General features: G+C 49.1%; 1 protein-coding gene across 5 annotated transcripts in view; it reads left to right on the top strand.

The window, feature by feature from the left end:
* Window positions 1–2,188, top strand: part of BEND6 (BEN domain containing 6) — a 46,207-nt gene extending 44,019 nt beyond the window's left edge. For 3 of the 5 annotated variants that reach the window (XM_074991134.1, XM_074991135.1, XM_074991133.1), the window contains one exon: window positions 510–2,188. In XM_074991134.1, coding sequence (XP_074847235.1) covers window positions 510–786 — 277 coding nt within the window. In that variant the 3' untranslated portion in view covers window positions 787–2,188. Of the gene's footprint in view, window positions 1–490 lie in introns of all 5 variants that reach the window. The other 2 variants (XM_074991136.1, XM_074991137.1) reach the window with 2 other exon arrangements.
* The last annotated feature ends 20,731 nt before the right edge of the window (window positions 2,189–22,919 follow it).

Genomic DNA, 22,919 nt, shown 5'->3' with positions numbered 1-22,919 from the left:
TCTTACCCAAAGGGCAAAAATATATCCAGGTAAATTATTTCCAAAATGGTCAATTGAGAGCATAAAACCAGACTTCTGAATTAGAAAAGGGAGATTTAAAAGTTCTCAGTAGATAAGTATCCCCTTTGCTTCACCCCAAAATGAAGTGCTGGGAAGGGAAGCCAAGAAGAATAGAGCGAATAATGTAATGTCGCAGTAACAACTCTTGCACAGGCCAATAACTAATTCTTTCTGATAGCACTGCAGAGAGCAACCTATAAAATCACACATACTTCAAATTCCAGGCCACAACTCATATTTACAAGTGCTTCACTGCCTGCTCCTGTGCATAGAGAAGAATCTTCATCTGAAAACAATCAGACTGAGGAGGCACCAGGGCAAAGAGACAGAGCTAAGGGAGGAAATTAGCTAACGTTAAATAAACAGGCTCTGCTGCTCAGAAATTAAGAGTGGTAGGAGCCTAAAACTATTTTCAGTAACCCTAGTTTAGATGTGAATTGTCTCAACAGTGATTCACCAGGTCCTCCTCCCAGCACTCAGGGAACCATCCCATCAGCTCCTGTTTCCAGCACACAAGATCAGCCGGATGATGACTCACCAGCTTCTCCCACACCAGTTCATCAGGGTGACAGCTCTCTGGTTCTTCCTTCTCCCAGCACACAAACTCAGCAAGCTGATGTCACAACAGCTTCTTCCAGCTGGAAGTCTCATCAAGGCAGAAATTCACTGGCTTATTCTCCCAATCAGAGTTGCAGACAGGATTTCAGGAGCTCCAACAAGAAGTAAAAGTGGACCCCTTCATAGTGTTTCAGGCAGACACTGAATGTTGGGAACAGTAGAAAATGGGTAAGTAGAAGTGGCACTTAACGTGTTCAAACCCTAACAACAGTTGGCAAAGATACTGTAAGAGGAAGAAAAATTTTTCTGATTTATGACAAAAATCGCACAGTACAGAAAAAAATTAAATGTTTCAATATCTTCAGATTTAAGATATTATATATTACGTGCATGTCCTACTGTAGTTCAGAATGGATTATAACTTGTCCCAGAACAGTACAAATGTTCCATATAACCAGATAATGGATACATTATTTAAAATAACACCAAAAATAAAACCAAGAGGAGCTACACAGCCCAGCCCCAGAACCCCTCTATCCATACAAAAGATCTTTAGTCTTCTAGGCAGAAGATTCTTTACTATAATCGAAGGGCTCCAGAGAGGTTTGAAACAAGGACAGATAATGCAGTGTTAGGATGAAGACAGAGTTAGCCTTCAAAGGAAGAAAAAAACACAGACCCAAGGGCCCACATCTAGAGACTTAGGCACCTAAGCCCTAAAGGGATGGACCATATCCCTTCGTTGATCCAGGCCAAAAGTATTTATGGAATGACAGGGAGTGGTTCTTTTAGGAGCTGCTGCTCTTTTTGCTGTAAAGGGGATGGGGGGAGAAGAGAGCACTCAGCTGACTTTTATTTCTAAGAGGTTGGGAGGATGCTCAGGTTTCTTTTGGACTGGTGCGTGGAGGACCTAGAGCATCTTGTCTTCTCTGCAGATAGGAGTGCAGCTGCTGGTGTGTGAGCATTTTGCCAATGCAGTGCTCCATATTAGGCTCCAGAGGGTGTTAGACGCCATCTGGTGAATTTTAATTATTTTTAGAATGGTGAGAGAGAAAAGGCAAATTACAGTAATGGAAGGACACCAGAAGGCAGATAAAATCACCTGGCAGGACTCAGAGCTCTGTCTATTTTGAAAACTGTCTCTTAAACAAAGTTGCATATCTTTCTCCACCCACGTCCCACGTCTCCCCCTTTATCTATCTAGTACCCTCTCTCTCTTCTTTCTGCACCTGTCCTGTTTATTTTACCTCGTGGGAGTATGTGCAGGGTACAGACATCTGAGTCTCCTCGCTGAGGCAATGGCCTCTTCTGCAGGCTGCTTTTCTGCCTGTGCCCTGGCTTTACAGAGTTTAGATGGTTCACATATCCCAAATATCCCTTTTTTTCACTGAGCATGAGGCATCCCTTCTCTTTTTCTCTAGGGACTGGCAAGAGGGTATGGGAGGGGCCCTCTTGCTCTTCTTTGATCTGGAGAACAGTTCTCTTGATAAAGGGACAGTAGATGACAAAGGTGTCCACTGCTGTTGCCACTCCAGCACCGTGTCTACACGTGCCCCAAACTTCGAAATGGCCATGCAAATGGCCATTTCGAAGTTTACTAATGAAGCGCTGAAATGCATATTCAGCGCTTCATTAGCATGCGGGCGGCAGCCGCGCTTCGAAATTGACGCTCCTTGCCGCCGCGCGGCGCGTCCAGACGGGGCTCCTTTTCGAAAGGACGCCGCCTACTTCGAAGTCCCCTTATTCTCATGGGACTTCGAAGTAGGCGGCGTCCTTTCGAAAAGGAGCCCTGTCTGGACGCGCCGCGCGGCGGCAAGGAGCGTCAATTTTGAAGCGCGGCTGCCGCCCGCATGCTAATGAAGCGCTGAATATGCATTTCAGCGCTTCATTAGTAAACTTCGAAATGGCCATTTGCATGGCCATTTCGAAGTTTGGGGCACGTGTAGACGTAGCCCAGGTGTCCAACATGCCTTCTCTTGCTGGCTTGGAGAGACACTAGGACAGGGTCTGACAGGATGCATGTTCTTGCTGTGGGTTCTGTGCCACCTGTCGTCCCTCAGCAAACATGGTACCCTTCCTTTAAAGGCTGACCCTCCCCTTCGGCCTGTTCCACTGAATTATGAGGTATTTACCATGGCTGATCAAAGAGAATCAGCTGGGAGACCAGCCTGACTTTGGTTGGTTGTAGGATAGAGAGAGAGCACTGTCTTTTGAAAATCTTAGAGACAGGCTCTTTTCCCATCAATTTTGAAGGGATTTTATTGTTGCTTATGTCTGTCTTCCCAGGAAATCTGCTTGGGATATGTGGGCCAGCGTAAATTTGGGAGCAGGAAGCCTCTGAATTATTGCCTTTAATTTTGAGCATCTCATTCCCAAAAAAAGTATCGACAAATTGGAGGGAGTTCAGAGAACAGAAAGAAAGTTATTAGAGAACTAATTCACGGTGGAAAAAAATAATAGAGCTAGTTTCCTGACTAAGCAGTGAGTAAGGCATGCAGCACATGTAATAAACCAAATCTGAGATGTAAGATGGATTAGTGTGTGATACTGGGTCTCCCAAGGGAAGTGCTGAAAACCCAGTTTATATGGCAATGTTCTAATAAATGCACTGTGAAGAAGATTCTTGCATATACAGGGGAAAGGAACAGGTGTTCTCACAAGTCTTTTGCATCTTTAACATCTATATTTTCCTTGTAGATAGGTTTAAAATGAAAGCAGATACAACAACATGCCAGACGACTCTAACTCATGGTGCTAACCTCTGTAAATAAAATAGAGGAAAAAGGATGTTTTGCTTCTTTGTATATATTGTACATCAACCTATATGTATTGCATTATTAATGTACATAATCATATTTTTGAAGCAAATTTCTATAAAAATAAAAAAATACTGTCTTACTGCCATACTTCGTTCCTTAATCTCCTTTTGTCTGTTTCCTTTCATCAGCCTCTTCCTTGTCCTACATACTCCTCTCATGTATTTGCTGTAATACTTACTAAGCCTCCAAGCGAGAGGCCAGTGGTGGTCTTAACCTGAATTATAAATGCTTCTTGACCTGGAAAGCCATCTCAAATCTGCCTGTGGCTATGGTGCACTTCTTTCACTGAGATGCCAGCCAGGGATCTGGATGTGGGCAGCAACAGTTCAGCCAAGTACCTTTAACACAGTATGCAGTAAACAGTAACGGAGAGATAACCGTGTTAGTCTATACTCTATCAAAACAAAAAAAGCGTCCAGTAGCACTTTAAAGACTTAACAAAACCACTAAGTGGGTCTGTCCCACAAAAGTTCATCACCTAATAAATTATTTTGTTCGTCTTTAAAGTGCTACTGGACTGCTTTTTTAAGTAGTAAACAGTAACCCAGAAGGCAGTAAGAACAGCAGATAGAGTCAAACACAAACAGCTGTGCTCTGACTTTTTCTTGGCAAAAGCAGCTAACAGCCCTGAAGATGTTGCTACACACCGATAAGGTTATTTCCAAAGGCTCTTCTAGTTCAGAAGGCTGGTGAGCAGCAAAGGAAGCAATAATGAAGTAACGTGAAGAGAGTTGGAGGGCACTGGGAGAGCGAGGATGTTGGTTGATATACAAAGGAAGAGAGTTGGAGACTGTGGGGGAACAGGGCAGTTCTTGGTTCTACTCTTATATCAGGAAGGAACAAAGCCATGTGCGCAGCTAACCCCTTTCCCTCTCCAAATAAAGGGCCAGAGACACTCCATTATGAACATGCATAATTTCGTGGTTGGTAATTTTTCCTTACTTGCATTCTTTTGCCGTTTCCCTCATAATGTTAAGGAAGGGGTATTGGGAATCCAGGAGGATTTCTGTTCTCACTCCTTTGCGACCCAGATTTGCTGATCTTCTGGGCAAACTGAAAGACACACACCCTTCTCTCAAGCTTTCCCTGGGGAGCAGGCGAATAACTAATGGAGCAGATGTTGAGAAACATGCTCATTCATGTTACAAATATGAGGTGGCATCATGTTATGGTGCAAAAAGAGGTGGTGCTAAAATAAATCTATATAATAAAGGCAAACAACACGAATGAATGGTAGACAAAGTATTGTGGAGAAATTTAAAAAATCACTGGCTGAGCTCCTAAAAAAGTATGCTCATAATAAATCAGCTTGCACTAGCACAGAACTGGGCAGAAGCAAATGTTATAACTATATTTTAAAAGCTGTTGGGATGATGCAGGGAATCACAAACCATTGAGTCTTCAGCAGCAGAAAAAATGGTGAAATGATCTTTAAAGGTTGATAAATCATGGCTGTGAGGTGATCTGATTAAAATATGACCATACAGATCATTGTTGCAAGCACTGTTACATATTTGCAATAAATCATATATAAAGTGTGTCCTGGCAGGTAGCTATAAAAAAGTTGCGATTTGCTGAATATGACTGCTGTTTGTACACATGCAGCATTTTTGTATTTGAAGACATAAATACTAGATATGTATTTGTTTTTCAAGTATTGGTCCCTCTGTTTAGACCCAGGAGGTCTGTAGACAGCACATTGTGAAGAGACTACTCAAGCTGAATGGCCCATCTAGGAAAACTTAGCTGACAGTGGACCATAAAAGACACCCATCTGCACCCAATGGAATTTCCTGTGAATGTTCAAACTAGATTGTGGGTAATGGCTTACACCAAGTAAAATTATGCATGGACACATAGCTTGTCCATGTAACCCTCATACTCCATCTTGTAATTTTCCACAGTAAGAACAATAGGTTCTTCTTCGAGTGTCCCCGTGGGTGCTCCACAATAGGTGTCGGGCTCGCCCGGCGCCACAGATCGGAAATCTTCCAGCAGTTTCTCCTGGATCGCGCGTGCGCCGGCGCACACCGCTCCCCTGCGCGCCCCCGGCCACGTGCGCAATCCGGTCCCCACCAGTTCCTCCTCAACCGCCATCGGCTGCAGACGGAATCCGCTCAGGCTACGGCCAGAGTAAGATTAGATAGTGTTTTCTACGTGTAAATTGTTGTTTTTTTCCGGTAAAAAAAAAAAAGAAGACAAAGAGAATATCAAATATATATATATATATATATAATAAAAAGACAGAGAGGAGCAGAGAAGAGGAGTGGACATAAGGCCTGTAGGCCGCCCGCGGCCCCACAGGCCGGTGACCGCGATTCGGGTAAACAGGCACGGACTAAGTGCTAAGTACCCTATTAACAGTAAAAGACTCACCGCGATGGCCTCTTCAGGTTTTAAAAAGTGTGAGTCCTGCCATGAAGCTATGCCGGCCTCCAATGGGCATAGTGAATGTATCCGATGCCTGGGGGAATCACGTTACCCAGAAGTGTTCTCACTGTGCTAAGCTCACAGCCAGGGCCAGGAAAGACAGAGAAATGCGTCTTAAAATGCTCCTGTTTGACAAGGCCCTCCAGCCGGACTTGTCGGAGAAGCCTCACCCAGAAGGGCCCTATGGGTTACATAAGAGGAAGGCAGCTTCTCTGACCCCCTCGGTGCAGAAACGGAGGAAACTCTCCCCAGCTCGATCCTTGCTGGCAGGTTTAGTGAGCGGGACGGGCAGAGCACACAGCCCCCAGCTGCATACTCAGGCAAGCGGCAGCGCGGCAGTGCATGTGGCAGAGGCTGAACCTCCGGTTACACAACAGCCGGCAAGCGTGGCGCCTAGAGCGTCAGCCAGGCAAGTGCCGGAACCGGTGGCACCGCCACAGGCGGCACCAACCCCCGCAGCACCAATGGTGCAGGGCCGCCAGGCACGGAGCCTGCAGGCACCCGAGGAAGTTACCCGCGTGGCACCGCAGCTGAGCATGCCGAGCGCGGCGCCGACAGCGGGGCCGAGGTCCCCGGTGCGGGAGGGGGCGGTGCCAGCCCCTCAGGGGAGGGGCAAGGCAAAATCAAAGGCCCGGCACCGCAGCCCTTCTCCGGACAGGGCTGCGCTGCTACTAGCAACAAGCCCTCCTCCTGTGCCACACGCCGCCCAGAAGGCCTGGGTCTCTACCGGCCTATCCAGAACCTCCTTCTCCGTTCCTCCAACCAATGTGACCGTGGCTTGGGCCACCTTCACCTTTTCTGGGATTGGATCCCCTGGAGTACTATCACAAACCAGCTTCACCGCTATCTGTGTCATCATGGAGGTCTCATTCTCCCAGACATCGGGGGTACACACCCCGGGAGTGGTCTAGGTCTCCATCCCCGGACCCTTGCCCGTGCTGCCATGGTCATTCTTATCATGCTGGACACAGACACCCCAGGCCTACGCCCAGGGGCAGGTCCCCCCCAGCCGTTCAATACCCCCGTGGACACTCCCGATCAGGGATGGAAACACAGTTATCTCAAGGGGAGTTAATTTTAGAACCCTGAGACTTTTCTTCACAATCCTCCAGCGAGCAAGTGTATCATCGGCTGCAGGAGCCTGAGAATTCAAGGGAGGTTTACCCTGGTGGTTCCTCCTTATCCTCTCCAGATGAGGCCATGGCCCCCGGGGATGTTGCTCCCCTGGATGACCTTAAACAGTTTCAGGAGCTGTTTAAAAGGGTGGCTTTCACACAAGGCATTCAAACGGCAGAAGTGCAGGAGAAACATCACAAACTCCTGAAAAATTTGAGACCCCTGGCTTCATCCAAAATTGCTGTTCTGCTGGATGAAGCCATTATGGAGTCAGCCACTACCATATGGTAGACTCCGGCCTCCGTTCCGCCTATAAACAAGAGAGCGGATAAGAAGTACTTCGTCCCAGCAAAGGGCATGGAGTTCCTCTTCAGTCACCCACAACCAAACTCATTGGTGGTTGAATCGTCCCAGCAGAGGTCAAAGACTTCTCAGTACAAATCGGGGGGATCGGATAAAGATGCCAAGAAGCTAGAGCTGTTTGGCAGGAAGGTATATTCCTCTTCTACCCTGCTATTGAGAATGGCAAATTATGCGGCACACCTAGCGAACCATAATTTTGATAATTACTCCAGGCTTACTTCTCTCATGGATTCACTTCTGGAAGATAAGAAGCCGGTGTTAAAGGCAATTGTGCAAGAGGGCTATGCAGCATCGCGGACGGGAGTCCAGATTGCCCTGGATGTGGCAGATATGGCGGCACGCTCAACGGCTACAGCAGTGGTCATGCGTAGAGAATCCTGGCTCCAGACATTGGGTATCCCGAGGGACCTACAGGCGAAGATCATGGATCTTCCCTTTGACACGCAAAAGTTGTTTGCAGACTCAACCAACTCGATCCTCCACTCCAGTAAGGACTCGAAAGCTACACTTAGAACCTTGGGTATTTATACTCCTCCATATAGGAAGGAAAAATATTATCCTCAGCAAAGACGCTACCCATACCAACCACAGCGTGCTCAATATCAACGGGGCTACAACCAAGGGCGCCATCAACAGCAGCAACAGTACAGAACTCCCAACGTTCTCAACAAAGCCGTACGCCCTCAGGACAGGCCCAAAGGCAACAAGTTTGACGGGCATGTCGAGGGCTGCACTATCACTACCATCGCTCAATGCCACTCTCATCTCATGTTCCATCATCGCCTCAGACCATTTCACCCCCAATGGCAAAAGATCACCACAGACAAATGGGTGCTGGAAATCATAGCCACGGGTTACGCAATCCCCTTCCAGTCGCTCCCACCGACAAAGCCTCCCTCCAGGCCTCACCTCCGGGACGCTGCCCACGAGGCGAGGCTCAAGCAGGAGGTGGACCACCTTGTGTTCATAGGGGCGGTGGAAAGAGTGCCAGAACAATTCCAGGGGAAAGGTTTTTATTCACGCTACTTCCTCACAGAGAAGAAAACAGGAGGCTGGAGGCCCATCTTAGATCTTCGGGGCCTCAACCGATACTTGCGCAAGCAATGCTTTCAGATGATTACAGTCGCCTCCATACTCACGGCACTGGACGATGGAGATTGGTTCGCAGCCCTCGACTTACAAGATGCTTACTTTCATATAACGATCCACCCGGCACACAGGCGCTTCCTCCGTTTCATGGTCGGCAAGGAACACTTCCAGTACAGGGTTCTTCCGTTCGGTCTCTCCTCGAGCCCCAGAGTCTTTACCAAAACCCTGGCAGTGGTGTCAGCCTACCTGCACAGACGGGGTGTTTATTTTCCCATACCTGGACGACTGCCTGCTGAAAGGGGCCTCGAAGGCAGAGGTCCTACGCATGATACGCGTCACAGCAGACACGTTTTCTTTGCTGGGCCTCGTCATCAACCTCGCGAAGTCAAAGACTGACCCCACACAAGACATAGAGTTCATAGGGGCACGTATAAACTCTATCACAGCAAGGGTGTACCTACCCGACGCCCGCTTCCGCGCCATCAGTTCGCTGGTGCAAGTCATCACACACAGCCCCACGGTGCCGGTCTTAACGTGCTTACAGCTGCTGGGCCACATGGCAGCAGCGACGTTTGTGGTACAGAATGCCAGCTTGCACATGCGAAGCCTGCAGCATTGGCTGGCGAGCGTCTACAAACCGGCATCCCACACTGTCCACAGGGTGGTGTCGCCCACGACAGAGGTGCGCAGATCCCTGGCATGGTGGGAAAACCCCAAGAACCTGCTAGCAGGGGTGCCCTTTCACCAACCACAAATTTCTATTTTTCTTACTACCGACGCCTCCCACATAGGATGGGGAGCACACATCGGCGACAAGGTGACGCAAGGGCTATGGTCCCCCGCGGAACAGGCACTGCACATAAACATACTGGAGCTCAGAGCAGTGTTCAACGCCTGCAAACATTTTCGAGACCACATAAGCTGCGTCTACACGTGCACGCTACTTCGAAGTAGCGGCACCAACTTCGAAATAGCGCCCGTCGCGTCTACACGCATCAGGCGCTATTTCGAAGTTAACTTCGACGTTAGGCGGCGAGACGTCGAAGTCGCTAACCTCATGAGGAGATAGGAATAGCGCCCTACTTCGACGTTCAACGTCGAAGTAGGGACCGTGTAGACGATCCGCGTCCCGCAACGTCGAAATTGCTGGGTCCTCCATGGCGGCCATCAGCTGGGGCGTTGAGAGATGCTCTCTCTCCAGCCCCTGCGGGACTCTATGGTCACCGTGAGCAGCAGCCCTTAGCCCAGGGTTTCTGGCTGCTTCTGCGGCAGCTGGGGATCTATGCTGCAGGCACAGGGTCTGCAACCAGTTGTCAGCTCTGTGTATCTTGTGTTGTTTAGTGCAACTGTGTCTGGGAGGGGCCCTTTAAGGGAGCGGCTTGCTGTTGAGTCCGCCCTGTGACCCTGTCTGCAGCTGTGCCTGGCACCCTTATTTCGATGTGTGCTACTTTGGCGTGTAGACGTTCCCTCGCTGCGCCTATTTCGATGTGGTGCCGCGCAACGTCGAAGTTGAACATCGACGTTGCCAGCCCTGGAGGACGTGTAGACGTTATTCATCGAAATAGGCTATTTCGATGTTGCTACATCGAAATAAACTATTTCGATGTTGGCTGCACGTGTAGACGTAGCCATACAGGGCAAAGTAGTCGGGATCAATAGCGACAATACCTCCACTATGTTTTACATAAATCGACAAGGAGGAGCCCGATCCCGTGCCCTATGTGCGGAAGCAGTCCGACTGTGGAACTGGTGCATTGCCAACAACATAACGTTGAAAGCCTCGTACTTGCTGGGCGCTCACAACGTGAAAGCAGATCAGCTGAGCAGGTGCTTCGCACTCAGGCACGAATGGCAGATCTGCTCCGATCTGCTACGGCCCATTTTTCATACATGGGGGCTTCCCCAGATCGATCTGTTTGCCACGCAGCACAACAAGAAGTGTCCCCAGTACTGCTCCAGGGCAGAAGTGGGGCAGGGGTCCCTGGGGGACACATTCATGATTTCATGGAGGGGCCCCCTACTTTACGCGTTCCCCCCCACAGCACTTATCCACAAGGTCTTGCAGAAAGCCAGAAGGGAGAGAGCCCGCATGATACTCGTAGTCCCAACGTGGGATCGGCAGCAATGGTTTCCCTTGCTTCTGCGCATGTTGGACCGCCCACCGCTCCCTCTACCAGTGGCGCCGGACCTACTCACGCAGGCTCAGGGGTCCATAGTGCACCCGCACCCTCAGGGTCTGCGCCTACAAGCATGGCTAATCCATGGCTCAGCTCCTTAGAGAGCACATGTACGGCGGGAGTACAACAAGTCCTGGAATGTAGCCGAAGGACCTCCACCAGGAAGACTTACAAGCAGAAATGGACTCGATTCACAGGCTGGTGTTCCGCCAAGCAGTTAGCTCCCCTTGACGTTCCTATACCGATAATACTAGAATACTTATTGGACCTCAAGAGAGGCGGGCTTTCTTTATCCTCGCTAAAAGTCCACTTCGCCGCTATATCAGCCTTTCGGCATACAGAGGAAGGGCCCACGGTATTCGCCCATCCTATCGTTACCAGGTTCTTGAAGGGGCTGGTAAACCTGTACCCCCCTCGGAAACCGATTCCACCATCGTGGAACTTGGACTTGGTGCTTAGCACACTAACGGGTCCACCTTTCGAACCATTAGCCCCAGTTCCCCTACGTCTCCTTACGTTAAAAACAACCTTCCTCCTTGCAATTACATCAGCTCGCAGGGTGAGCGAGCTCGCAGCAGTGAAGGCAACGCCGCCCTGCACAGTTTTCTCAAAGGAGGCGGTAACCTTAAGGCTGCACCCAGCCTTTGTTCCAAAAGTTTCTTCAGAGTTCCATCTTAACGAACCAATAGTTTTACCATCGTTTTACCCGAAGCCTCACAGCTCCAGCAAGGAGGCACGCCTGCATCTCCTGGATGTGAGGAGGGCGTTGGCCTTCTACATAGACAGAACTAAGTCCTTCCGGAAAACGGACAGGCTTCTAGTGTCTCTCGCTCCCAGGCCAAAAGGGGAAGGCCTCTCTTCACAGAGAATTTCAAAGCACATTGTGTCCTGTATAAAAATGTGCTACGAGCTTCGAAAGACTCCTTTGCTGGCCCCGCCCAGGGCTCACTCCACCAGGGCAGTGGTGGCGTCAACAGCCTTCTTCAAGGGCATCGCATTGAAAGACATCTGTAGAGCGGCGACCTGGTCATCTGACGACACCTTCGCCAAGCATTATGCCCTACATCGGGTATTCCAAGAGGATACCCGTCTGTCGACAGCAGTCCTCTCGGGGGCAAGCTGCACATAAACTGATTACCCACCTCCTTTCTTGGGTTACTGCTGGGTAGTCACCTATTGTGGAGCACCCACGGGGACACTCGAAGAAGAAAGAGAAGTTACTCACCGTAGTAACGGTGGTTCTTCGAGATGTGTCCCCGTGGGTGCTCCACCACCCTCCCATCCTCCCCGCTTCGGATCTCTGTCTAGTGTTTTTCAGGAGCATTCGAGGCAGTTGGTCAAGGAACTGGCGGGGACCAGATCACGCACGTGGCCGGGGGCATGCAGGGGAGCGGCGCACGCCGGCGCATTCGTGATCCAGGAGAAACTGCTGGAAGATTTCCAATCTGCGGCGCCGGGTGAGCCCGACACCTATTGTGGAGCACCCATGGGGACACATCTCGAAGAACCACCATTACTACGGTGAGTAACTTCTCTATCCCTCCACATGACAGAAACTATCAAAGGCCCTGGAAACAGCTCCATTTTGCCTCTTTCCTGCTCAGACAGCTGGACTATGAAGTTATACCAATGAGAGCATTCTAGCAGAGGGACTGAGGTACTTCCAATGATTTGGAAGGAGCCAAAGACTTGACTTAAGCCAGTAGTTTATTCCATGTATAATAACACTGCAGTTATTATATATATATTAGATTCAAAGAATTGGAAGAGACCTCAGGAGGTCATCGAGTCCAACCATCTGCTGAAAGCAATCCCAATTAAATCATCCCAGCCAGGGCTTTGTCAAGCTGAGACTTAGAGATCTCTATGGCGGTGGTTTTCAAACAACGTACTGTGCAATGCTGGTGTGCCTTGAGAACCATCCAAGCGTGCCATGGAATTTCATCAATTTCGCTTCACCCTGGCTCTTTGTAGAGCCACCATGACAGGGGAGAGGGGCGCAGACAGGGCGGAGGGGGAGAAATGGGCCAACCCCAAGCCTTGCTGCCTGAGTCCCAGCTGGTGCAGGTTTGGTCAACTTCCCCCACCCCTTCCACACCCCCGTGGTGGCTTTTTGCAGAGCTGCTGAGGTGGGAAATGCTGACCATGCAGGAGCCCATTTGCACCAGGAGGCAGCTGAAATGTTGCTTCCCAGCCAAATGGGCTGGCAGGGAGCCTGCTCCCTCTCCCTGCTGTGGCAAAGGAGGGAGGGAGGGAGGACAGGAGCCTGTTGGAGCTGGGATGCAGTTTCAATGTCATTCCCCAGCTCCAATGGGCTGGCAGGAAAGGAAACCATGCTCTTTGGACCTGCCTTCCCACCCCACAAATAATCGAACATTCCAGGAATTACTTGATTACTCAACATACCACGTGATCCTTGTTTAGCTTGTTGTGTGCACTACTACTTGGCAAACCTCTGAGGCCATAAACATTGATTCAGCTCAAAAAAGGGGCTGTGCCATGGGATTGTTTGTCTCATTGAAGTGTGCCATGTTATTGAAAAAGTTGGATACCACTGCACTAGGGACAGAGATTCTACTATCTCCCTGGGTAGCCTTTTCCAGAGCTTCACCACCCTCCTAGTGAAATAGCTTTTTTTCCCAAAATCCAACCTAGACCTCCCTTAGTGCAACTGGAGACTTGCTCCTTGTTCTGTCATCTGTTACCACTGAGAACAGCTTCTCTCTATCCTCTTTGGAACCCCCACTTCAGGTAGTTGAGGGCTGCTATCAAATCCCTCCTCACTCTTCTTTTTTGTAAACTAAATAAGCCCAAATCACTCGGCCTCTCCGCATAAGTCATGCGCTCTCATCATTTTTGTCACTCTCAGCTGGACTGTTTCTAGTGTTATCCACACCCTTTCTGTACCGGGGGTGGTGGGGGCCAGGATTCAATGCAATAATCCAGATGCAGCCTCACCAGTGCAAATAATTGATTCCTTTAACAAATGTTAACACTTATGTTTCTTTCCATAAATAAACCTTTAGGGCTACGTCTACACGTGAAGCCAACATCGAAATAGCTTATTTCGATGTAGCAACATCAAAATAGGCTATTTCGATGAATAACGTCTACACGTCCTCCAGGGCTGGCAACGTCGATGTTCAACTTCGACGTTGTGCGGCACCACATCGAAATAGGCGCTGCGAGGGTACGTCTACATGCCAAAGTAGCACACATCGAAATAAGGGTGCCAGGCACAGCTGCAGACAGGGTCACAGGGCGGACTCAACAGCAAGCCGCTCCCTTAAAGGGCCCCTCCCAGACACAGTTGCACTAAACAACACAAGATACACAGAGCTGACAACTGGTTGCAGACCCTGTGCCTGCAGCATGGATCCCCAGCTGCCGCAGAAGCAGCCAGAAGCCCTGGGCTAAGGGCTGCTGCCCACGGTGACCATAGAGCCCCGCAGGGGCTGGAGAGAGAGCATCTCTCAACCCCCCAGCTGATGGCCGCCATGGAGGACCCAGCAATTTCGACGTTGCGGGACGCGGATCGTCTACACGGTCCCTACTTCGACGTTGAACGTCGAAGTAGGGCGCTATTCCGATCCCCTCATGAGGTTAGCGACTTCGACGTCTCGCCGCCTAACGTCGAAGTTAACTTCGAAATAGCGCCTGACGCTTGTAGCCGCGACGGGCGCTATTTCGAAGTTAGTGCCGCTACTTCGAAGTAGCGTGCACGTGTAGACACAGCTTTGATGTGAAAGGACTAGCAAAGCATCATTAGAGGATAAGATCTCAATTGTATATTGACCTGGGTATGAGGCTGGTCCTTTAGGCTGCATCTACACTATGAGATAAATTTAATATACAATAAAATTGAATACTTAATCTCGATATAATTAATTTGAATAAAGTGTCCACAAAGTTCTTGAAATTTGATCCACCTTTTATCCGTGTTGTATCTCTAAATCCCCATTGCCCCGTGCAAGTTCGACAGCATGAGCACTGCATTGTAGGTACCTTTCCCACAGTGCCTTAGCCCTGGTTGCTTGTGGGTGTTTCATGTTGGAATCCCTGAATTCCAATCACTAGCCCATAATTCACTGAATCAGTAGCCACGCAAAAAAAGAAGTGGAGATTGTGCCATTTCCTACTGCAGCATTCCAGCACAAGCATGGATCCATGAACACTCCAAATCAGCACAGATCATTTTGGCAACTACAGCGGCTATCATGCAATTTGTCCTTCAGTTCCAAAGCTCGAAGGCACTTGTCTATCCTCGTGGTGGTGGTGCTGCTGCTGCTGCTGCTGCTGCTGACGAGGATGGTGTTTTGCTAACTGCAGACCAAGAACGTAGAGCTGGTGGCTGCCATGAGTGCACTGTTGACAGTGGAGTGGAGTTTTTGGACTCCAGAGACCAGCACACACTGGTGGGATCACATCATTTTAGAGTCCTGGGAGAACCAGCAGCAGGTACAGAACTTTTAAATGCTCAGGTCCACCTTTATGGAACTTTGTGATGCACTGGCACCTTCCCTGCAGCGCAGCAACACCAAAATGAGGCAGGATTTAATGGTATAGATGCAAGTGGCAATTGCACTGTGGAAGTTTGCAACCCCCAACAGTTATCGGTCAGTGGCAAATCAGTTTGGGGTGGGCACATCTACAGTGGGGTATGTGGTGATGGAGATGGCCCATGCAATCTGTTAACAGCTCCTCAAGAAGACTGTGAGCCTGGGAGATGTACAGGCCATAGTGGATGTCTTTTCTTACCAGAGCTTTCCTAACTGTGGTGGGGCAATAGATGGCACACACATCCCCATCATGGCCCCAGTACACCTGGCGCTGGAGTATATTAATTCAAGGGGGTACTTCTCCGTGGTCATGCAGGGGTTGGTAGATCACAAAGGCCATTTTACCAACATCAACGTTGGATGGTCAGGGAGGGTTCACAACACGTGTGTATTCTGAAATTTGGGACTGTACTGAAAGCTCCTGGATGGGACTTCTTTCCCTAATCAGAAAATCAAGATTGACGACATGAAGATGCTGATTGTTACATTGCCCTGTTTTCCCTCTGCCTTCCTGCCTGATGAAACCCTAAAAAGGAACCCTAGAACCCAGCAAGGAAAACTTTACTTACAGGTTGAGCAAGTGCAGAATGATCGTGGAATGCACCTTTGGACATTTGCAAATGAGGTTCAGATGTCTATTGACCAGTTTGACATTTCTGAAGTTAATGTCCCCACCCTTATTACAGCATGCGCTATTTTGTACAACATATATGAATCAAGGCAGCAGAGTTTCCCATCTATGTGGCATTCTGAAGCGAAGGCCATAGGCAGGGCTTACTTGCAGCCGTCTGCACTGCCATCCACCAGTAACCACGCCCAGGCTTCAATAATAAGGAACAGTTTAAAAAACAGCTTTATGAATTATCTGTAATGCACATGGTACCCATGTTTGTCTCTGCCGTAATGCCAATGAATCAACCGTGCCATAAGGAATGAATGCTCTTTTTTGGTGGGACAAGGGAGTTTCACTGCCCCTCCTCCCCTCCGCCCAGTTCCCTCAGCTGTGAGTCTGCTGCAGACCAGGGAGTTTCACTGCCCCGCTGTGCCTTCAGTGGCACCCACCTTCCCCCCATCTGCACGGTTCCCTCAGCTGTGCATCTGCAGCAGACAAGGGAGTATCACTGGGCAGCTGGGCCTATAGTGGCATTCACCCTGCCCCCACCCGCCCATTCTGATTTGTGTTCCCCCTCTCCACTCCTGCGGGACCAGAAATCACACCAAGCTCAAAGGAATGATTTTTATTTTGGGGTTAGGAGATGTTTAAGTGGCTGGGAAAAGCAGCCTTCTCTAGGGTGCTTGAATAGCCTTTTGCAATGGCCCTTGGGGCTGGAGCAGTAGGGGAGCCTTCTCCTCCCTCCCCGTGTGCTGAGACTCGACCTCCCCTCAGGAGACTCGTCACGGGTAATGCAACGATGGGGGGTGGGTGCCCTCTCCTCAGAGTACCCTGGCCAGCGGGTATCAGCTGATGCCCTGCTGGTTTGGGAGTCCCTCTGCAACTCAAGCAGGGAGCACAGGATCTCCATCTGCTGAGTAATGGCTGTTATGAACTTTACAGCAACCTCAGTCTGCTTTGCCGCGGCCTCATTCATTTTGGACAATTGCTGCTGCTGCAGATCAAGCATTCTCTCGTTGAATTTTACTTGATTCTGATGCCACGCAGCTGCACTGTGACACCACTGAGCAGTGTCCTTTGTCGAGTTCTTACACTCTGCATGAGTGTCTTGCATGTGCTGCATGATCGTATCCTGTTTTGCTTTCCTGCGTCTCCTGTTTTCTTCTGCAACACTGGGCACTGGGTCTGGAAAATGAAGGTCAAAATTACAATACAATTGACATCATGTGTTTTGAAGTGCAATGAATGGGTCTTTCTGTGTGCTATCACTGAAAGTATACTTTTGGAGGACACATGGGTTATTAAGGATGGGACCATAAATGTGCCTTTCACAATATCTCACTTGCCATCACTTCCCCAGCACATTGCTTTGTGGACAGGGTAAGTTATAAGCAACTGCCCTATTTTGGTGGGAATGGGAAGGTCTTCAAAGCAGGGGCAGCCACCAGGTGTCCTGTGGCGGTGACAAATGGATGGCTGTGTGTGGGGCTTCAATGCACAATAAAAATAACGTAAAGAAAAAAATATCCAAAGAAAGGCTGGATGTAAAGGGACATGGGAGAGGAGAAGCACAGCAGAGGAATCCCCCACGTGGCACAGGGGGATTCCTGAGAAATGAAAACAAATGGTCCTTGGTAAGGGACATGGGAGGGGAAACATCCAGCAGAGCCCAGCAGACACATGGCAAGGTGGGGCGTGGCTGGAGACGCGTGAAAAATTAAAAGAAATGCTGGTTGGAAAGGGACATTCATGGGAATCCCACCCAGAGCCTGCGAACCACGTTGCAGGGTGGGGAATGGAGTGCCTGCTGGCTTCTGCAGGCCAAAGTAAATGGGCAGGAAGCATGTTTAAAAAAATGCGAATTCCTGAACTTCTGCAGGTTGCCGAAGCAGATATCACTCTCCTAAAACTAACAGATATGGAGAAAGAACAGCTAATCCTACTGTGTGACCAAAAGCCTGGAACATTTGCTAAAATGCTGTGTGGCGCCATGACACCAGATCGTTATCTGGTTGCCTGGCGTGGCCAGGTGTGCTATCGTGGAAGCCGCAACAAGTTAGGCCTGCCTGAGAATCTTGTGAAAAAATACAAGAGTGCCTGGATGAGGCCTTCGAGGAGATCTCCAAAAAAGAGAAGCGCTCCATCCCAAGAAACATTCACACATTGTTCTGAGGGGCACAAAAGCACAGCTAGGAAACCTCTACCTATGCAAAACCCTATAACTATACCCACCCTCAACCTGCTTCTAGCATGCAAAATAAAGACACACCCAACCACTTGCTCCAGAGGGCTTGGGGACTGGCATGGAGGGGCCTGCTGTGGAGGGGACTGCTTCCAGGTCTATGGTGAGGGGCTCAGGGCTATCTGGAACAACTTTCTCTGTCCCCTGCTCATTGCTCCCTTCCTCCTCTCCAATGCCCTCTTCATCCAGTCCATGCTGCTCCTCCGTGCTCAACCCAGAATCTGTACCAAAGCCTCCACAAGTATTAAAATTCAGTTCAGGCTCTGGTGGTGTCATTCCCCATCAGCATGTGGAGCTGTTGATAATACCAGCAGGTCCGTGGAGCCTCCCCTAAACACTGGTTGGCTTTCCGAACTTTTTGATAGATCTGCCGGAGTTCTTTCACCTTCATCCAGCATTGCATGGAGTCCTGGAAGTAACCTCAGCCTACCATCTTGCATGCCATCTGATCGTAGATGGCCGTGTTTCTCTTGTCCACCGGAAGTCTCTTCGCCACCAACTGTTCTCCCCAAATGGCAATGAGGTCCAGAATCTCCTGATGTGTCCAAGCTGGGGCTCTCTTGCGAGCCTGAGGAGTGCTAACAGATCACTACCCTGAGTGCTCATGATTGCACGACAGGGCTACCGATAATTGCTACCTATGAAGTGTGATGGCTACTGATGTGGTGCAACACGATAGGCAAAGGGATTTTTTCATAATAGACACCCTTTTTATTTGAAGGGTGGGCTGCTAAATTCCAATTCAAATTTTCATTCAAATTCAAATTTAATCCAAAGATTGCAGGCTTACTTTGACCTTCTTTCTGCACACCTGACGGCAGTGCACAATGAAGCGTCCATACTAAAAGGGTCACTGCGTAGCTTTGTGGGATACATACGAGACACTTCTGGAGGCTAACAAAGTCGAATTAAGGACATGGTGCCTCCACACTAGCCTTGATTCAAGATTTTAAATTTGAGGTAGATGCTATACCCATCCTGGAATATTGATATTCTGCATAATCAGCATTATGGCTCAATAAACCAAGTTAACAGTATTACGTGTGACGACAGTCACATTTTAATATTGAGCTAAAGGCTTGAAATTCGAATTTATCTCATAGTGTGGATGCAGCCTTTAGAAACCTACCATTTGATTAGACTGATTTTAAAGAAGCACTTGCCAGTGATTTTGTTGTGATAGAAGACTGGCATACCTCAGGAAACCGTTGATGACTTCTTGTTAGCCAGTGTTGTGAGACAAAAGTTTACTCTCATCTACAGGCTAAGCAGGTGCAGAATGGTGGTAGAATATGCCCTTGGCCATCTACAAGCCAAGTTCAGGTGCCTTCTGACCCACTTACACCGAAGAGAAGAAAACATTACCCTTGTCATTGGGGCCTGCTGTATTCTTCATAATATTTTTCAGAAAAGTGAGAGAATTTCATGCCAGCATGTGGAGCAGAGGCAGATCTCCTGGCCAATAATTTGCAGCAGCAGGACACAAGGGCAATCTGGAGTTCACCAGCAGCCCAGACAGATGCGCCACACAGCCCATTAGCTGGATGGCGAGCCCCCCACACTCCGGGGACCCTCAGGAGGCCCCCACTGCCCAGCCCGAGAGGTTGCCTGAGGAGAGCCAAGGCCAGAACAGGAGGAGCCCCTCCTCGACAGAGGCCGAGGTAAAAGACCTCCTCAGCATCCGGGTGGAGAAGGAGGTGCTGCTCCATACCACCGGGCAGCCCTGCAATGCAGCTGCCTTCGAGCGGCTGTCACTGGGACTGCTGAAGCGGGGACATCCCCAGCGCATGGCCACTCAGGTCCAATGCAATCCGGAGGGGCGGGCGGGCGGGCAAAAACTACAATTCCCAGCAGGCAGCACTGCCGTTTTTGCCGGACGTGGGAAGAAGCTGAGCACGGGGCCTGCAGGACAGGGAGCTGAGGAGTCTGGTGGTGGCGGCGGGCTGTGACGGGTCCCAGGAGAGCTAGAGCGCCCCAGGGAGCGTCGGCCTGAGGGGTCCTGGAGCTCTTTGAGTTGGGGCTGTTACGCGGGCCCCTGTGCTTGTAGCTCGAAAGCCACCGGCCTCCCTGCGGACTTGGTGCCAAAAGTGCCACCTGCACTAAACACCCATCCGCTGTTGTGCTCCAGGCAGGACTGTTTTCTAGCCAAGCGCACTGGGCCGGTGTTCTGGCACCTTTCCCCCCCGTTATTTTAGCACTGGGGTGGCCAGACTCTGCCAGTGGACCCTTTTGATCCAGCCTGTGGAGCCAGCAGCACCAGCATTTTGGAAGCCAGCTAGACAGCTCTGAGCCGAATGGGGCTCCCTAAAGAGCCATTTGCAGCTGCTGCCACTCACTGCTCCAGCTCCCTGCCTGCAGTGCTGAAAGAGTAAAACCGGATTTAATTGGTTTAATGAATGGTAGGCGGGATCCAGCCGTTTGAATCAATTAAATTGAGTCCTATTATTTCAGCGTGGCAGGGCGCTGGGAGCTGCTCTGCTGTACGTGGGGGGAACAGGAGGTCTGGGCGAGCCTCACAGCCATTGTGAAAAGGAGACAGCAGCCCAGCAAAGGAGCAGTGGTGGGGCAGCAGCGCATGGAGCTCCTGGGTAAGGTACATTAATCCTGAGTTGTGGGGCGGGGGGGTAGGTTTGGGGCTTAGAGGGTTAAGCCGGGGGGGGGGGGCAGCAAGGAGCTGTGAGGGGTTTAAGCTGGGGGGTGCTGAGAGGGGTTTAAACCTGCGGGTGGGGGATGAGTAGGGTTGTGGCTGTTTTGTGTTTGGCCCCCGGAACGTGTAAAACATTGCCATGTGACTCCCTATGAAAAAACTTTAGCCACCTCATTTTAGCATTATTTTTTCACCCTCTTTTAGCTCCAACAAAAAAAAAAATACAGCTTGTTTTCTTGTGCACCAAAAATACTTAAGTAAATGCATAGGGTGGAACTGTGATTTAAAAGTGGGCAGATTTAGATGGCCTGTCCAGAAGAGGGCCCAAATGCCATTCAAGGTGGTTGGTATAGTTAGCCAGCCCGAGAGGAACATTATTCAATAGCAGCAGCCAAAGCTGTGACAACAGCCTCACGAATGACATCTGCAGTCCGTGGGCTGGTGAGGAGGGGTTTGCAATTTGTGATTGTAACAAAGGTGGGAAGGGCTCTTTGGTGTCAGACCTCAGTTTTCTCATACCAGCGTTTTTGACACATTAAAAGTTAATGTGCGAATGTCGTAAGAAGTGAGGCATGGATTTAAGACTGACTTGATAAATAATATGTAATTACCACAACAATAAAATTCTGTTTCCCCGTCTGTGATGGATGTTTCCTTCTGAATTGCAGCTAATACTTGCAAATTAAGTGCCTTCATCCTTTGGGGCAAGCCTGCTGAAATAAATATTTGTCCATCGGGTACCTAGCACTCAAAATTACTGCCACAACTTCCTGGCTGGGTCAGACAGAATAGAAAAAAGCAATTATGATGCACAGTTTTGGTCCTGCACAAGAAAATTAAGAGAGAGGAAGCCATGCTAGTCTATACACTATCAAAACAAAAAGCAGTCAAGTAGCACTTTAAAGGCTAGCAAAATAGTTTATTAGGTGAGCTTTCATGGGACAGACCCACTTCTTCAGGCCATAGCCAGACCAGAACAGACTCAATATTTAAGGCACAGAGAACCAAAAACAGTAAGCAAGGAGGACAAATCAGAAAAAGATAATCAAGGTGAGCAAATCAGAGAGTGGAGGGGTGGTGGGGGAAGGTCAAGAATTAGATTGAGCCAAGTATGCAGACGAGTCCCTATATTTTGTCTTCCTTGATTACTGTTTTTAGTTCTCTGTGCCTTAAATATTGAGTCTGTTCTGGTCTGGCTATGGTCTGAAGAAGTGGGTCTGTCCCACGAAAGCTCACCTAATAAATTATTGTGCTAGTCTTTAAAGTGCTATTTGACTGCTTTTTGTTTTGATAGTATATAGACTAGTATGGCTCCCTCTCTGTTACTATTTTATCATCCCGTTTTTGTCTTTCACACAGTGACTGACTGAACTGATGTGGTGTGTGATCTGATGCCTGATCCAGCAAGTGACATCTGTTTTTAAATGAAACCAATGTCAACAAGTGCTCGATGTCACTTTGGTGCCATGTTAGTCCAATGGCCACCGCCACATTTGTTTACATTGTTAGAACTTGAAAACAAGGTAATTTATGTGCCACACATCTGATCATGTCCCTGATCACAAGCCATGTCACTTTAGTAGACATCCCACCTAAGAATCTGTAGTTTGGCTAGTTGCAAAAATTGTTTAACAGTGAATTGTGGTAGATGCTCTTAAACTTGGGCCCAAGGGCAGTGCTGCTTTCACGTTACAGTATTTTCAAGTTTTCCTTCTGTAGTGATCCTGTGTTGTGCTTGTCGTTATTTGGGGAGTGTGTTGAAAGTTTGTTAGATGGTAACAACTATTTGCATTCAATCTGTAATGAGATTAATGGCAACATTTGTTTTTGAATACCAAGCATTTAATATTACAAGGCAGTGCCAATGTTTATTATCCTGTCTATGACTAAATAGTACTGTTCACCAGTGTTCAGAATCTGTGCGATTTGTTTAGTGGTTTGATTTATTTCTGTGCCTTGGAAGGGTGTAGCTGCCAATAGGAACAAGATCACAGGTTATTTTTCATCACCCATGTCTAAGTGCTTAAGTGCAGGGCTTCCTTTGGTTTTCCACATTTTGTTTTGACATAACTGTTGTTTATCTTGCATATGTGACCTGGTATCATAAGCAGGGGAAGTCAAAGCCTTTCCAAACTGCCTTACTGGGCGCTGTCTGTGCTTCGCTGGGGACTGTGCCACAGCATCCACTGGCTGCCCAGAGCTCCAGGGCCAGAGGAGGCTACAGCCATGCCACTTGCTGACAGCCG

This window comes from Carettochelys insculpta, chromosome 3 (assembly GCF_033958435.1).
Source record: "Carettochelys insculpta isolate YL-2023 chromosome 3, ASM3395843v1, whole genome shotgun sequence".
NCBI lineage: Eukaryota > Metazoa > Chordata > Testudines > Carettochelyidae > Carettochelys > Carettochelys insculpta.
This window is presented reverse-complemented; position numbering and strand designations above follow the sequence as displayed.